This window comes from Neomonachus schauinslandi, chromosome 10 (assembly GCF_002201575.2).
Source record: "Neomonachus schauinslandi chromosome 10, ASM220157v2, whole genome shotgun sequence".
Lineage (NCBI taxonomy): Eukaryota > Metazoa > Chordata > Mammalia > Carnivora > Phocidae > Neomonachus > Neomonachus schauinslandi.
This window is the reverse complement of record NC_058412.1, coordinates 65,505,110-65,520,679: the sequence shown is the minus strand read 5'-3', so window position 1 is coordinate 65,520,679 and position 15,570 is coordinate 65,505,110. Positions and strand designations below refer to the sequence as shown.

The following is a 15,570-nucleotide window of genomic DNA, read 5'->3' as shown; positions in this document are numbered from 1 at the left end:
TAACCAACCTATGGTCCTAGCTTACCAAGAGCTGTATGAGATTTACTGGTTTTTCACCTCAATAAAGAATGAGAACAAAGATTTCACTCCCTTTTGCTTTCTACCCACACCCCCCCTCCTGCATGGTGGGTGAATATACTGAGAAAGGTAGACATGGTGCCTGGGAATTTGCCCATATTCAGAGCCAGGGGTGCTCCTGTGACCTACATCACCCTCCTTGACATCGTTTTCAAAGAACAGACTTTGTGTTGTTTAAACAAATTAATGGGAAAGCCTTTCCCAGCAGCAGCCCTGAGTGTGAGTGAATGGCCTTGCAAATGTTGGTCCTGGGAGGGAAGGTTCTCTTGGTTCTCTATGCCATTTCTAAACCTTGGAGATTGGACCATGGAGGGTTTGGGGTGCAGATTTGTTGTGGCAGCGACTGGTGTAAAAATTGGGCTTCTCATGGTCACACAGGAGAAAGGGACAGGGTCTCTTCTGATCCTGCCTTCCTTTGTGTATCTTCCTCTTAGGGAAACAGCTGTTCCCAGGTTAGTGCTGTGCACGGGGTAGGAATTAGGACCTGGCATGGCCAACTACAGGCAATAAGGAGCCGAGCGAATTGGGATGAAAGCCAGCAAGGGGAATGTGTCCAGGGCCTGGGGCTGGGCTGGCTCCCACCGTCGGCCTCATGAGAGAACTACAATCTGTCAGTGGCTGGCAGGCTTTGTGAGCCTTGCTGGAGTTTAGATCCAAGGAGACATGTTGGGTCTCAGATCAAGTCCTGGGGAGTGTTCTTGGTCTGAATGGAAGGCTCTTGAGAGAAATAGAGGCTATAGAAAGAGAGGTGAAGGTGACTCAAACTTTGAAGGCAACTTTAAGAGGGCATCCTTGTTGCCTTACTCCTACAGTGAGCAAGCAATTTATGTTTTTTGGCATTCCCATAGATGCGCTGTGGGAAAAAAGAGTGGGGGTTTTGTGTTGGGTCTTTTTTCTACGTAATAGAAAACCAAGAGTAAAAAGATCACCGAATAGAGTAAAAGGCAGTTAATCATGATTAACGTGGTATAGCTGGCACAAGTGTTTGGAAGAGAAAGAAGATTGTGACTTGGACCGGTTAGGGCAGAATTTTAAACACAGGTCTTTGGGGGGAAGGCTGGTTCCACGTGCCAAACACTTTAAAAGCTGGCTCAGAGAGCTTTTGTGCTTGCGGAGTTAACGTTAGAGACGTACTTTGGAGCAAGGCTCAGGTACATCTCCCATACAATGGAGATAACCTGTCATGACGGGTCAGGGTTGTAAAGTAAATATTTGGTTGTCTGTTGACGTGGAAACGTGCGGTATGCTTAGTACAACATAACACAACTCTTTCCAGGCAGAAAAAAGGCTGATGTCTGTGATCACAATCTCTGAAACCTTTCTCATTTTTGTTTTTCCTAGCTATCTCTCTGGATCAATGAAAAGATGCTTACTGCCCAGGATATGTCTTATGATGAAGCCAGAAATCTGCACAGTAAATGGTTAAAACATCAAGCATTTATGGCAGAACTTGCATCCAACAAAGAATGGCTCGACAAAATTGAGAAGGTGAGAAATTAAAAATGTTTGATGAGGCTCCTGTTTCTGTGGTGTGACCACAGCATGAGAGTGACCCCGGTGGAGGTGAGCTTCTCGCTTTAGCATAGCCTCTTGGATTTTTGAGTCCTACTGATCTCATACAGAAGTTACACAGCCTGGAGCAGTCCTTCTCCCACTTAACAATTCCTGAGTTTGACTCGGTAGAAGGGAGAAAAGCAGAAACCCAACCAGGTGTGGCACAGAACGCTTGATTTGTCTTTTAGTGAGTACTAGTTGTTGGGTTTCTGTTTTGTTTTTCACCTGCTGTGAGCCCCCTGGACAGAGTCCCCACTGTCTTAATCCTGTCACGTGTCCTGGACTGTGCGAGACTGATGATTTGCACCTGCTCCAAAGTACGTGTTTTTGTTTGTTTGTTTGTTTTTTGAGTTCTCCCAGTTTTTCTTGGGTGACCAGGCACTGTAATAACTTAAAACGTATTATTTTGGCACAGGGAGATGTTATGCAGCATAACTGAACATGAAAGTGAAGTTCCCCTCTTCCCCTTTTATAATGTTTCGGACTCTTTTTTTTTTTTTTTTAAGATTTTATTTATTTGACAGCACACAAGCAGGGGGAGTGGCAGAGGGAGAGGGAGAAGCAGGCTCCCCACTGAGCAGGGAGCCCGATTCAGGACTTGATCCCAGGATCCTGGGATCATGACCTGAGCTGCAGGCAGATGCTCAACTGACTGAGCCACCCAGGTATCCCTTGTTCCAGACTCTTAATGGTTAAAGTAATGTGTTAGGGTCTTTGGGGGCTGAGTGGAGGGGATGAAATCTGATGTCCTGAGCACTTCCCCACTGCCCCAGATGAAACTGTTTCATCATGCCACGGTCACTTCTTGCTGGACTCTTGAAAGCCACGTAGTGTACATAGACTAGGCCCTTGTCCATTTTAGTAAGCAGTAACCTTTTGTGGAAAGGCTCTGTATGTTGAGTGAATAGGTAGATCACAGATTAGGGTTGTTTTTCACAGTGACCTTTGCTCGCTAGCAAACTGTATTTATTTATGTTTTCCAGGAAGGAATGCAGCTCATTTCAGAAAAGCCTGAGACAGAAGCTGTGGTGAAGGAGAAACTCACTGGTTTACATAACATGTGGGAAGTCCTTGAATCCACCACCCAGACCAAGGCCCAGCGGCTCTTTGATGCAAACAAGGCTGAACTTTTCACCCAGAGCTGTGCAGATCTGGACAAATGGCTGCACGGCCTGGAGAGCCAGATTCAGTCTGACGACTATGGCAAAGACCTGACCAGCGTCAACATCCTGCTTAAAAAGCAACAGGCAAGTGGTCGAGGCGACCACATACTTGGGCGTCTTTCTGTTTTGACATCGTCTTTAGGGTCTTAACTCGCCCACCATGTTCTCAAACACCTGTCTTCTGTGTGAAGGGGGTTTAACCCAGCAAAGTGTTTGTCCTGACAGCATCATGGGACATTGCTAGAATCAACTGTAAAGACACAATATTAGTAGAAGTATTGGGTGTCTGTGCACAGGAGTACTTTTTTTTATTGTCATCATCTTAGTTGACATACCACCATTTAACAGTTGAGTAAATATTCATTTCATTCATTTCTGTAGTTTACACAGGGGAAAGTAATCCTGTTCACGTACTTTGCTATATAACATCTAGTAGATACATGTTAGTTATCTGAGTGGCCGAGTCCCCAGCCCCACAGTTGTGCTTAGAACCAGTCACTGTGGAAATGTCTCTGCCGAGTGCTGAGGCCTGTTTCTTCAATGGGGTGCCCACCCTTCCTTTTGCTAAGTGATGTGGTTATTTGACTATGTTACTGTGCATTAAGGAGTTTTGTTAAGGGTGGTTTTTTACTCGTGACTGTTTACTTCCCTACCTAAGAAAGGAGTCCATTTATTCCTAGATGCGACCCCCTGTCTCTCAGCCATCAGTATGTGATGTTTCCTTAGTGAGATCCCCACCCCCGCTTTCACTTTTGCTCATTCTCCTCCTGTAAGTAAGCAATTAGCATGTTTTCACCTCGTAATCCGGTATTTTAAAAAAATAATCAGCCTTCTAATTGAAGAAATTGAGAGAAGGTGGAAACATGCTATCCTTTTTGCCTAAAAGAACTGGAACCTTAAGATGTTACTGATGGATAATGTAGGTTTCCAATATCATTATGGCTTCTGAACAAGCAGATGAAGACTTTCTTTTCCCCATAATTCTTGTTTCTCTTGTCATTTGCCTTCTAAGTTCCTGGATAAACTTGAATGTTGTTCCTGAGTTTAAAAATCTGGAAAAGGGGGTGCCTGGGTGGCTCAGTTGGTTAAGTGTCTGACTCTTGATCTCAGCTCAGGTCTTGATCTCAGGGTTGTGAGTTCAAGCCCCGTGTTGGATACCACGCTGGGCGTGGAACCTACTTAAAAAAAAAAAAGTCCTGGAAAGGGATTAATTGGTCGTTTGGTAGATGTTAAGAATCCTTTCTTAGACTCCATTATATAAATTTATACTAGATCTTCCATTTTGGCCAGTGCCCAAAACAAACATTTTATAGGACTGCGTGTCTCCCATGTCTCTGGTGTGACACACTTGATATTTTCTGCCCTCAGATGCTGGAGAACCAAATGGAGGTGCGGAAGAAGGAGATCGAGGAGCTCCAGAGCCAGGCCCAGGCCCTGAGTCAGGAGGGGAAGAGCACCGACGAAGTGGACAGCAAGCGCCTCACCGTGCAGACCAAGTTCATGGAACTGCTGGAGCCCTTGAACGAGAGAAAGCATAACCTGCTGGCCTCCAAAGAGATCCATCAGTTCAACAGGGATGTGGAGGACGAGATCGTAAGTAGACCTTCACCACACAGGGGGCCTTTCCATAAGCCTCCTCACCTGTCCTGCCTTAAGCCGTGTTCTCACTTCTTTGTTAGACTCACTTTGCGCTGCATCGGTGAGCTGGACTATCGAAGCCCATGCTTTTATGTATTTACACGAAATGCAACTCCACTGTTCTCCTTGATTTTCTAAAGATGTTCTAGGGTTTTAAATTTTATTTATTTATTTGAGAGAGAGAATGAGAGACAGCACGAGAGGGAAGAGGGTCAGAGGGAGAAGAAGACCCCCAGCTGAGCAGGGAGCCCGATGTGGGACTCGATCCCGGGACTCCAGGATCATGACCTGAGCCGAAGGCAGTCGCTTAACCAACTGAGCCACCCAGGCGCCCCAAAAGATGTTCTAGGGTTTTAATGCCCCTAGAATAGTAGTTTTAAAAATTAAGGGTGAGGACTCACAGTGAGTCCAGCAGTGAGGATGAAGTAGGGTCTGAAAGACAAGCCCTTGCCTTGTCCTGGGGGAGAGGGTCCATCCAGCTCCTCGGGGAGCCCTTCCCCGTGGGATCGCACACACCTTCTCTCTCAGGCTGGTGTCCCTGCTAATTGTCTGTTTTGCGCTTGTTTGCATCAAATATTTGTTCTTTTTGAGTGGTCCTGACCACCTAAATTTACAATTCTTTCCAGTTGTGGGTTGGAGAGAGGATGCCTTTGGCAACTTCCACGGATCATGGCCACAATCTCCAGACTGTGCAGCTGTTAATAAAGAAAAATCAGGTAAGCGTTCCTCCTTGGGCTAGCTCAGTCTGATGAATAATTGCTCCAGATTACAGGGCAGAGACTGGGAGAGAGCACTGTTTCCCCGCTCCCACAGACCCTCCAGAAAGAGATCCAGGGACACCAGCCTCGCATTGATGACATCTTTGAGAGGAGCCAAAACATTGTCAGCGACAGCAGCAGCCTCAGCGCTGAGGCCATCCGGCGGAGGCTCGCTGACCTCAAGGAGCTGTGGGGCCTCCTCATCGAGGAGACTGAGAAGCGCCACAGGCGGCTTGAGGAGGCACACCGGGCCCAGCAGTACTACTTCGACGCGGCCGAGGCGGAGGCGTGGATGAGCGAGCAGGAGCTGTACATGATGTCTGAGGAGAAGGCCAAGGTGAGAGAGGTTTCCAGCCCTGCCCCAGGGAGCCTCAGACTCCCACCTCGAGCTTGTTTTCTGTGGGTGGCTGTGTCTTGGTCAAACATTTCATCGTTGCTTTCAAGTGTCATGGGAGACACTGTAGTGCATTAGGTGACTGGAATCTGTGGCTGTTTCCCCTTGACACAGAATCTTCCTCCGAGTCCCGGTATGTCATTAAGACTAGGTTTATCCTTTTTTTTTTTTTTTTTTAATATTTGCCAGAGTGCTTTTTGCTCTTTAATTAATAGAGTTACCTAAACTTTACAAGATGCTTTTGAGACCATTTAAAAGTTTTTAGGGTTGCAGCATGCTGTTATCTACTTATGTGTTAGACTGTGAGGAGCCTCAGTCGGCCAGGGCACACTTGGTTTCCTGGGCTTTTGCCTGTACGTCAGAGGAGTCTCACTCATTCCGTACGATCCTTGTGTTCGTCTTTCACGGGGCCTCCCATGGTCCAGACCGTGTTGACCCTCCTGAAAGGCTTTGGTGTTGCACTGCCCATATCGCACTTGTGGTTTTATTCTTTCTGATGATTCTTCCTTCCGCCCATCATGCAGTCAGCTGGTCCTGCTTGAAGGTGGTGTTGGGTCAGAGGGGATGACTGTGGTTGTGACCCTCCCCCTCATTGCAGGATGAGCAGAGTGCTGTCTCCATGTTAAAGAAGCACCAGATTCTGGAACAAGCCGTGGAGGACTATGCAGAGACCGTGCATCAGCTCTCTAAGACCAGCCGGGCCCTGGTGGCTGACAGCCATCCTGAAAGGTGAGTACTATTTCGTCAGGATGAGAATGGCCGCTCAGTTCCTCCCAGTGGGAGGGTCTGTTACTCTGACCCATGCAAACGGGAATGGCAGCACCCATCTTGAGTAACTGGTGATGTAGATCTTTGGGAAGCATCTGTAAAATAGACCCAGTAGGCTTGTGCTGAACAGAAAGGGCGAACTGTTATATTAGGAGATTGTTCTTGTGGGGAACATATCTCCTATGAGCCCAAGGCCTTCTTGAAAAATGATTGGTGTCATGAGTCACAAGTACAGATTGACTTGCACGGATACGGGTTATCAGAACCTACCCTTGGGTTGAAAGTCACCCAGTTTAGTTAAGTGAGGATTAGTTTTAGGAGGAGTGGTAGACAAGAATGCACAGACCTGTAAAATAATAGGAGCAAGATGATACCACTTCCTCACAGATCAAGTCCTTCGAGCACCTTGGGAATAAAGAAGAAGAGGGGTATGTGTGTTACTCCCCCACTTTATAACACGCTCACATATTAACTTTAATGGCAGTTATTTTAGGTTTGCTATGTAACTGCCTTTTATAACTCCGGAAAAGAATCGGCTTTGTGCATCACCCAAGGCAAGGTGAAGATGCAATCAGTGGCTGTGTTGGTGTGGGCGTCCTTCATGTGTTCATGATAGGATTCCCAGGAAAGTGCCTTCCTAGTCTCTAGGGTCAAGCATCAAGAAGTCCTTGTCTCTTTGGTTTCCTGTTACAAGATTGTCCTTATGAGGAGAAGTTGGAAGGAGGGGAGGCAGCACTCCCAGGACCCACTTGACAGGAATGGTGGGGAAGAGCCTGCACCCCAGAGAAGGTAGAGATGTGTGCCAGTCAGGGATAGCATTTGTCCCTTCGGCCGCATGGTTCTTGAGAATGGAAGGTGGCTCCTGGGTTTTGCATTAACTTTTAACGTCAAAGGAAATCCTGACTTCCAGAGTCAGCAATGCAGAGAATTAGGGTTTCTCCTCCCTTCCTCCATCATCACCGTCATGATGGCCTTCAGCCTTAATGATTGTGTTTTGTTTACATGTTGGCTCTAAAATTACTCAAGGTCAAATTCCAGAGTTTTGTATTTTAGGCTAAATAGGAGAGCCAGAAGTTTCCTTCGAGAAATTTTATGTAACATGCTCTCTTAGCGTTTCCCCCTCATTTGTTTTCTCCCTGAAGAAAATGTGACATTTAAGGTCCTTTTCCTGCCGCCCCTCCCCACCCCCACCCCCTCTTCCAGTGAGCGCATCAGCATGCGGCAGTCCAAAGTGGATAAGCTGTACGCTGGCCTGAAAGACCTCGCCGAAGAGCGGAGGGGCAAGCTGGACGAGAGGCACAGGCTCTTCCAGCTCAACCGGGAGGTGGATGACCTGGAGCAGTGGATCGCCGAGAGGGAGGTGGTCGCAGGGTCGCACGAGTTGGGGCAGGACTACGAGCACGTCACGGCAAGTACCGCGGGCGGAGCCGGGGCAGCCGTGCAGTGTGCACTATGCCTGGAGGGCCGCTTGACTCCTTATCTTTGAGCACATCACACGCCCCAGACTCTCATCAGAGGTCATGGGGTTTGGTTTCAGCTCAGCTTGTTTATCACCAGACAACTTTGACTTAGCTTGTTTAACCTTTCTGTGCCCTTTTCCCCAGTAGGAAAAGGAGATGGAGCCAGGGCCTTGCTCTGCGATAGTGAGCAAGGAGGAGGCCTGATTGAGTTTTTAGAGCTAAGACCTGTTAAGTCACGCACACTACTTGTTACTTTCCGAGGGACGTTCATGTGATCAAGAAATAAAATGTTCACGGTAGTCTCACTGATTTTTTTTTTTTTTTTTTTTTTTTACACTTATCCCCATTTCAGATGTTACAAGAACGATTCCGGGAATTTGCCCGAGACACCGGGAACATTGGGCAGGAGCGCGTGGACACCGTCAATCACATGGCCGATGAACTCATCAACTCTGGACATTCGGATGCCGCCACCATCGCTGAGTGGAAGGACGGGCTTAACGAAGCCTGGGCTGACCTCCTGGAGCTCATTGACACGAGAACACAGATTCTTGCCGCCTCCTATGAACTGCACAAGTTTTACCACGACGCCAAGGAGATCTTTGGGCGTATCCAGGACAAACACAAGAAACTCCCTGAGGAGCTTGGGAGAGATCAGAACACAGTGGAGACCTTACAGAGAATGCACACCACATTCGAGCATGACATTCAGGCTCTGGGCACTCAGGTGGGTCAGGGAGCTGCCCAGAGTGGTGGGGAGCATCTTTGTGCATCTCTGAGCGTCTCTCTCCATTCCTTGGCTCCTCAAAACATGCCTCCAAGAATTGCCCAGATTCAACACACACACACACACACACACACACACACACACACACATTGTTAAAATGCTCCATTTGGGAGAACTCAGTCCATAAAGTTCACAGTGTGCTGCATGTGCAGACATCATTAAGTGACTCTCCCCACAATTAAAACAAACCAGATGCACTTGCAAACGTTTGCAAGTCATAGACCTTCTCAACAAGAATTTGTATTATGTTAGCTGTTCACCCAGAATCGTTTCCACAATAATACCTTATTATTTTCCATCCACCAGGATCTGAGTTTTATGTCCGTGAAGAGGGAAAACAAGAGTCTAATGTTTTAATATGCCTGGTCTCCCCACCCCCCAAGTCTGAAATGGCTGACACAAAGACTTTCTTTAAAAGATGCTTGACAGAGTGATAACAGCATAGCAGTGAGAACCTGGAGTATAATCACTCTTTAGTTCACTCCCCAGTCTCTGCACAGTTTCTTGTTTAGTCTTATGACTTTTAGAGGAAAAATCAGTTGTATCTTTTTTTCCTAAACTTGATGGTCCTAGAGGAGAAACCAGTTTTATTAAAGATACCAGCCTTGGGTGTGTTAGGAGGTTTGTTCTTGTCTGTTCGGAGCGTGTTGGTAATCTAGGGCAGGGATCAGCATAGGAGCGCGGATGGTAAGTATTTTCAGCCTTGTGGGACACGTGGTCCCTGTTGCAAATCCTCAGCTCTGCCTTTGTAGCATAGGTGGCCCCGGACAATACGAAAGGAAGGAGCATGGCTGTGGCACAGTAAATCTTGATTTATAGAAACACGCGGCCCAGCTTGGACCGTGGGCTGACCCCGATCCAGTGCCATCAGCCTTACCAGTCTTTGGTATACTTCGGAGTTTGTTCTCTGGAGGGACCACCTTTCCCATTGCCTTCTCCCCTGCCCTTAATTGGCCCCTTCTAGAAACTGATAGATCACAGCTGGGGCTCCGTGCAGATTAAGTGGCTTCAGCTTTTCCACCAAGGAGGTAGAAGATACTGAGGGAATATTTAAGAACGGGTATGTGGAGTGGCTTAGGGTCTGCATGAAGCAGAATTTAGTAGGGGCGTCCACCGTGTATCCTGAGGATTTCCAGTCTTTCCTTCAGAGCTGGTGGCCTCCCCAGCTCTGACAACTTGCCATTCGGAAGCTTGTCAGCTTTCCTGGTCAGGGGCTTTCATCGCACATAAGGTCCTCGGGCACCACGTGAGTGCCTGAGGCTCCTAACAATGCAGTCTCACCTGTGCCTGGAGCAAGGCCCCTGGAGAGGGGCAGACCCCAGTTTGAATTGGGGCCTGTTGCTCTGTATCACTGCAAGTTTAATTTGTGCTCCCGTGAGAGCTCTATAAGTAACTGTTACATAAAAAAGAGCTTGGGGGAACTTGTGGGATGCCTCAAGGACAGAGCAAGAACAGACCTTCCCGGTGGTAGGTCTTTCCCTGCACCTGTAGAATCACTTTGTTTTAGAACTTCAGGAAACTCCAGAAATGATGGAGTTGCTCTCTTATTTTCTTCATTAAACCCCTTCACCTGGTGAGACTCAGATTGCTGAGGGCACCCATCTCCTCTCGAGGGAGGGGAAAGAGTCCACTCCCTCGAGTCTTGAGAGTCTCTGCCTCACCGTATCTGCTGGACGAGGCCATTTACAGCTCTAGAAGTGTGCGTGCCCCTCCTGCAAATCAGCCCAGGTTTCTTGTAACAGAATTAGAATAGAGGGAGGCCCTTGGGGCAGGCTCCCAGAAGCCGGTGGTGCGTCCTTGCCCGCCATTTAACTCTTTCGCCAGCCCACTCTGCACTCTGCACGGGAGCCATGGTAGTGGTCCTCACTGACCGCTCAGAGCAGTAGTTCATTTGTGTGGGGAATTTTCACTTTTGCTGTCCCTCCTCTACCTTGTTTTTGTTTGTTTTGGGGTTTTTTTGAGAACAAATTAAAAACCAGAGGCACAGGGCACCTGGGTGGCTCAGTAGGTTAAGCGACTGCCTTCGGCTCAGGTCATGATCCTGGAGTCCCGGGATCGAGTCCCACATCGGGCTCCCTGCTCAGTGAGGGGTCTGCTTCTCCCTCTGACCCTCTTCCCTCTCGTGCTCTCTGTCTCTCATTCTCTCTCTCAAATAAATAAATAAAATCTTCAAAAAAAAAAAAAAAAACCAGAGGCACAGGAAAAGGTTTTTTGTTATTGTTTTCGTTTTGTTTGTTTGGGTTTGTTTTTTTTTTTAATTGTTGGGAAAGATTTGGTTAGTCCTATAGGAAATTAGTTTTTCAAATAATTTTCTAGGAGCTTGCTCGTTGTACTTTGAGTTATACCTGAGCCACAGTCATGGAAGATTTCCAGAAGCAGGGATATGGAAATCAGATCATCATGAAAAATAAACCGCATTGATTCTTCTTTGCATCTGTTGCAGAAATTTGTTTGCCTTACATGCCACCACCTGCAGTCCTTCTTTGTGGTCAGGGTCAGTGTCCAGCTCCTTGAAAGCACCAGTGTTGTCCATCCTTCCCCCCTTCTCCCCGCGTACACCCCCTGCTGGTATCCAACAGCAAACTCCCCTCATAGGCTTCTCCAGGCTCCTGTAGTCTGGGATGACACTTGTCTGTGGACTGTGGTCACACAGCCTCAGGAAATGAAGGCTGAGTGTATATTCTCCTATATGTGTGTTCTTAATTTTTAATTAGATGTTGTCAACAGTATGGCACGACTAATACAAAAAAGCCCCAAGCAAACAAACAAAAACAAGGTAGAGGAGGGACAGCAAAAGTGAAAATTCCCCACACAAATGAACTACTGCTCTGAGCGGTCAGTGAGGACCACTACCATGGCTCCCGTGCAGAGTGCAGAGTGGGCTGGCAAAGAGTTAAATGGCGGGCAAGGACGCACCACCGGCTTCTGGGAGCCTGCCCCAGATAACAGAAATCTAAAAATATAAAATAGCCGCAGTTACGACTTTCTCTTACACAGGCCTATCTCCCTTCCACTCCTCCCCCCAAAAAAGGCGAAAGCCGATCCTTTTTTTTTCCCGCTTTATTGCTCAGGAAGTGGATATTAGGTACACTCCATTCTCCTAGAACCCTTTGCGTGAGTATATAGAGCCCTTCCTTGTTCTTTTACATGCCTGCAGAGGAGCCTCTTGTATGGATGTGCCATCATGAGTGCAACCAGATTCTCACTGATGGACCTTTATTTTCACTCTTCTGCTTTTACAGATGTTGCTACAATAAATAATGTCTTTCATTTCCTAAATGTGCATAATTACATGTAGGATAAATTCCCCGAAGTGGGGTCATAAAATCAGAAGGTGCGTTTGTAACTTTGATGCATACTGCTTGTGGTTTCTACAGGGGCCGTAGCCCCTTGTCCTGTCAACATATCACTCACTGGCAGATACACCATCAGACTCGAATTTTTGCCAGCTAATAGATGACAAATTAGAGTATCTCCGTGGAGCATGTTTTCCTAAGACCCGCTTGCATTTCCTGTTCTGCAGAGTTTTTATTGAAATTTGGCGAGTGAGAAGTCCACCTTCTTGGATGTCAGTCAGTTTTTTGGGCTACATGAGATGATATATTTTTGTTTTTCAAGTTGAACTGGCCCATGTGAGAGCTCTTACAGCAACATCACATAACAATGGAAAACTTGTTTTCAAACTGAGTTCTTCATGGCAGTTCCTTGTTCATGATTTAAAAAAAAAAACAACAACAAACCTTTTTGTATACCCTGCAAGAGCCGGTTGCGTGTTGATTTTTTTTTTTTGCGCGTGTTGATTTTTCTGATATGTCTGCATATGTACCCTGTGATTTCTGTACCATCTTTATATCCCAGGCCGCCTCCAGGACACCTGACCAAGGTCTTCTGCCTGCATTCCTGTAGCATTTCATTTGTCTTCTCATTCGCACTGAACTCCGTAATGCAGTTTGGTACATTTATACTAAACTTGGATTTTTCCAGTGTGGATCTCCCCGATAGAATTGTGAGCTCATTGGGGTGTAGGGGCCCCATGTTGGCTCAGTGCTCTCATTAGTGCAGAATAGTATATGGTGTGCATGGAGGGAGCAGTGAGGTGGTGGAGAGAAGGTCCCCATCCATCTGAGCTGACTCGTCTCCCTGGTGGCTTTGCAGGTGAGGCAGCTCCAGGAGGATGCGGCCCGTCTCCAGGCAGCCTATGCAGGTGACAAGGCTGATGACATCCAGAAGCGGGAGAACGAGGTCCTGGAAGCCTGGAAGGCCCTGCTGGATGCCTGTGAGGGCCGCAGGGTGCGGCTGGTGGACACAGGGGACAAGTTCCGCTTCTTCAGCATGGTGCGCGACCTCATGCTGTGGATGGAGGATGTCATCCGGCAGATCGAAGCCCAGGAGAAGCCCAGGTAACCCTGCTGGCGTCCTGGGTGGGAGGAAATCCAGCCTGCTGACCCTGGGCGATTGTAGAGGGATCTTCTAGAGAGAACCAGGGGCCTCTCCCGAGAGCTTCAAGGCCAGAGACGGGGTGATGAGGAGTTTTGGAGCAGCTTCTCTTGCTTCTGTGGTCTACAGCACACAGTTACCAGGGAACCAGGCACAGTGTTGTCGAACCCTCTCTCATACCCCTCCACCCCCATGCTCCACACTCACTCCTGCCCTCCTACCCTTTCTCTGGGCCTCATGCTTCAAGCAGCTACATACCCTGGGCATGACTAGCTCTCCCTCATCATTGGAATTGAGTTCTTTTTCTGTGTCTGAGATTAAAAATCACTCTGTCCTTTTTCTCATGCATTACCAAAAGTGTCTCTTACCCTCACCATCTGCTTAAATGGTGTCTTGAGACGATTATTTAATATTTGTTCTATATCTTCTCTCTGGCCGTGTTTGCTGCAAGGCAGTGAAGAGCAGCTAAGACATGAACGGGCAGGCCACATACACAACTCCAGTTTCAGCCCTGCCAGCTCCAGTCCCCGCTGTAATTGAGAAAAAGTCTTTTATTACTGTATATATAAAAAGCAGTTGTATTTCCCAGATCAGGACTTTAGGTTTTGATTCATGAGAAGTTCTCACAGCTCTATAGTCATTGATTTCCAAGCTGGTCTTGGCTCTGTGTGCCTCTTCGTGCCTGAATAAGAGGGGATATCAGCTGCTCTTTGGAATACATATGTCCTGAACCTTTGGCACTAACTCGTGGGGGTATAAAAGTTTAAACAGAAATCCAGTGGTTTTTCTGGCACTTGCCTGGCAACCATTTGGAGTTACTCAAATGTGTGCACGTGTGTGTGCGCACGCACACACACATGAATGAGAGAAGCCTTATTCCAAATGTTAGGTTGCATTGCTGGTCCTCAGTCAGACCTGAAAGACATATTGTGCTGTTGTGCTGTTCCTGCAAATTAATTACGTGTTTTGAAACCTGCATGTTTATTTGGAAAGCTTGATCTCCTAAAGGAGCTATTATTTGTCTAATTTTAGGGATGTATCATCTGTTGAACTATTAATGAATAATCATCAAGGAATCAAAGCTGAAATCGATGCTCGTAATGACAGTTTCACAACCTGCATTGAACTTGGGAAATCCCTGCTGGCGAGAAAGCACTATGCATCTGAGGAGGTAGGACAGCTCTTTGCTTTACGGCCCCGGGGTGAATGCAGTTGGTCTTAGGATGTAAGATGACTTTATTTTGTCAGTACGTATGCATGTGCATATGCAGACACATACACAGAGAAATATATATGTATCCATACACAGGTATGCTTACACGTATTTTGAAATTCTTTGCTCCTCTCCCGTGTATGTGGAATAGTTACGCAAGAACACTCTAGGCACAGAATAACATTTCTGCAGGCCTCAGATTGAAGTTCCATCCTTTGTCACCTCCTCCGGTACTCACCCTGGGTGGCATCCCTTTTCTGTCTTATTCGAGTGAGGATGGTGGTAATAAAGAGATAAATGATGAGTCAGCATGTGGCCCCCTTGAAGGGGTAGGGTCTTCTCTCAGAGAGGTCAGGGCTTTGCCCCTCTCACTGTCCATCTCTTCCTGAGTGTGTTCTCCATATGGAGCCCCAGAATCGGGAGGTGGCTCAGGGCATGGTTGTCCGCCTCAGGACAGCAGCTGTGGGAGCCCAGCCTTTCCTCTCAGCCCCTTCTGGAAGGCACTTTGCCATGTTTTTCTCTCTAGTACATAAATAGACTGAGTAGTCCTTAGGTACTCTCCCTGGTTTAGTAGGGATCTCTACAGAAAATGGATTTTTCTTATGTGAAGTGACCCGTCAAGGGGAAGGCTAGGAGGATGTGGTACAATTTGTTAAGATGTCCCTGTTGTCCTTTCTCACAGATCAAGGAAAAGTTACTGCAGTTGACAGAAAAGAGAAAAGAAATGATTGACAAATGGGAAGACCGTTGGGAATGGTTAAGACTGAGTAAGGACCTACTTAATCTTTCCTTTCTTTTTGGGTGTCTATTGACCGCATGCAAGTTTAGTTTCCTACTGTGATTTGCTGTGATGTTATCACGTAATGATTTTTGGAGTCTTAACGCTTCTTTCTTAATGCCCTAGTTCATCATTTCATGCTAAATATTTTTAAGTAGTTCCCTGTGGCATATACATTATTTTTCATCCCATGATTGATCTCAGTGTTGTAAGTGGGATTTGGGTGTTCTTCAGGAACAGCATGGAATAACAATTTGGTATCCCTCTGGGAGAGTCCAGCTTGAAGTCCCTTCCTCCTCTAGTTATCTTTAAGAGGAATTATTACTGCAGTCAAGAAGGTAGAAAGTTGGCCTGATTAGGTCTTCTGTCTGGTGCTCTTAATAGAAGGTTGGTAACTTTATAAAAGCTACCAACTACGAAGGTTTTGCAATGAGCTGGGCATTATTCTAAGTGTTGTATATATTTTTCTGTATTTACGCCCCAAGAGGACCCTCTGAGGTAGATTTTAATTTTAGTCTGATTTTATGAAGGAATATGTGAGC

General features: G+C 46.9%; 1 protein-coding gene across 2 annotated transcripts in view; it reads left to right on the top strand.

Moving 5' to 3' along the window:
- The window catches only part of SPTBN1 (spectrin beta, non-erythrocytic 1), a 143,605-nt gene that overhangs the window by 110,228 nt on the left and 17,807 nt on the right, over positions 1 to 15,570 (top strand). For both annotated transcript variants that reach the window (XM_044918587.1, XM_021701140.2), the window contains exons 18-28: positions 1,420 to 1,566; positions 2,616 to 2,879; positions 4,164 to 4,388; positions 5,060 to 5,149; positions 5,247 to 5,528; positions 6,184 to 6,314; positions 7,557 to 7,761; positions 8,166 to 8,540; positions 12,756 to 13,000; positions 14,070 to 14,208; positions 14,933 to 15,017. In XM_044918587.1, the coding sequence (XP_044774522.1) occupies positions 1,420 to 1,566; positions 2,616 to 2,879; positions 4,164 to 4,388; positions 5,060 to 5,149; positions 5,247 to 5,528; positions 6,184 to 6,314; positions 7,557 to 7,761; positions 8,166 to 8,540; positions 12,756 to 13,000; positions 14,070 to 14,208; positions 14,933 to 15,017 (2,188 nt within the window). The remainder of the gene's footprint in view (positions 1 to 1,419; positions 1,567 to 2,615; positions 2,880 to 4,163; positions 4,389 to 5,059; positions 5,150 to 5,246; positions 5,529 to 6,183; positions 6,315 to 7,556; positions 7,762 to 8,165; positions 8,541 to 12,755; positions 13,001 to 14,069; positions 14,209 to 14,932; positions 15,018 to 15,570) is intronic.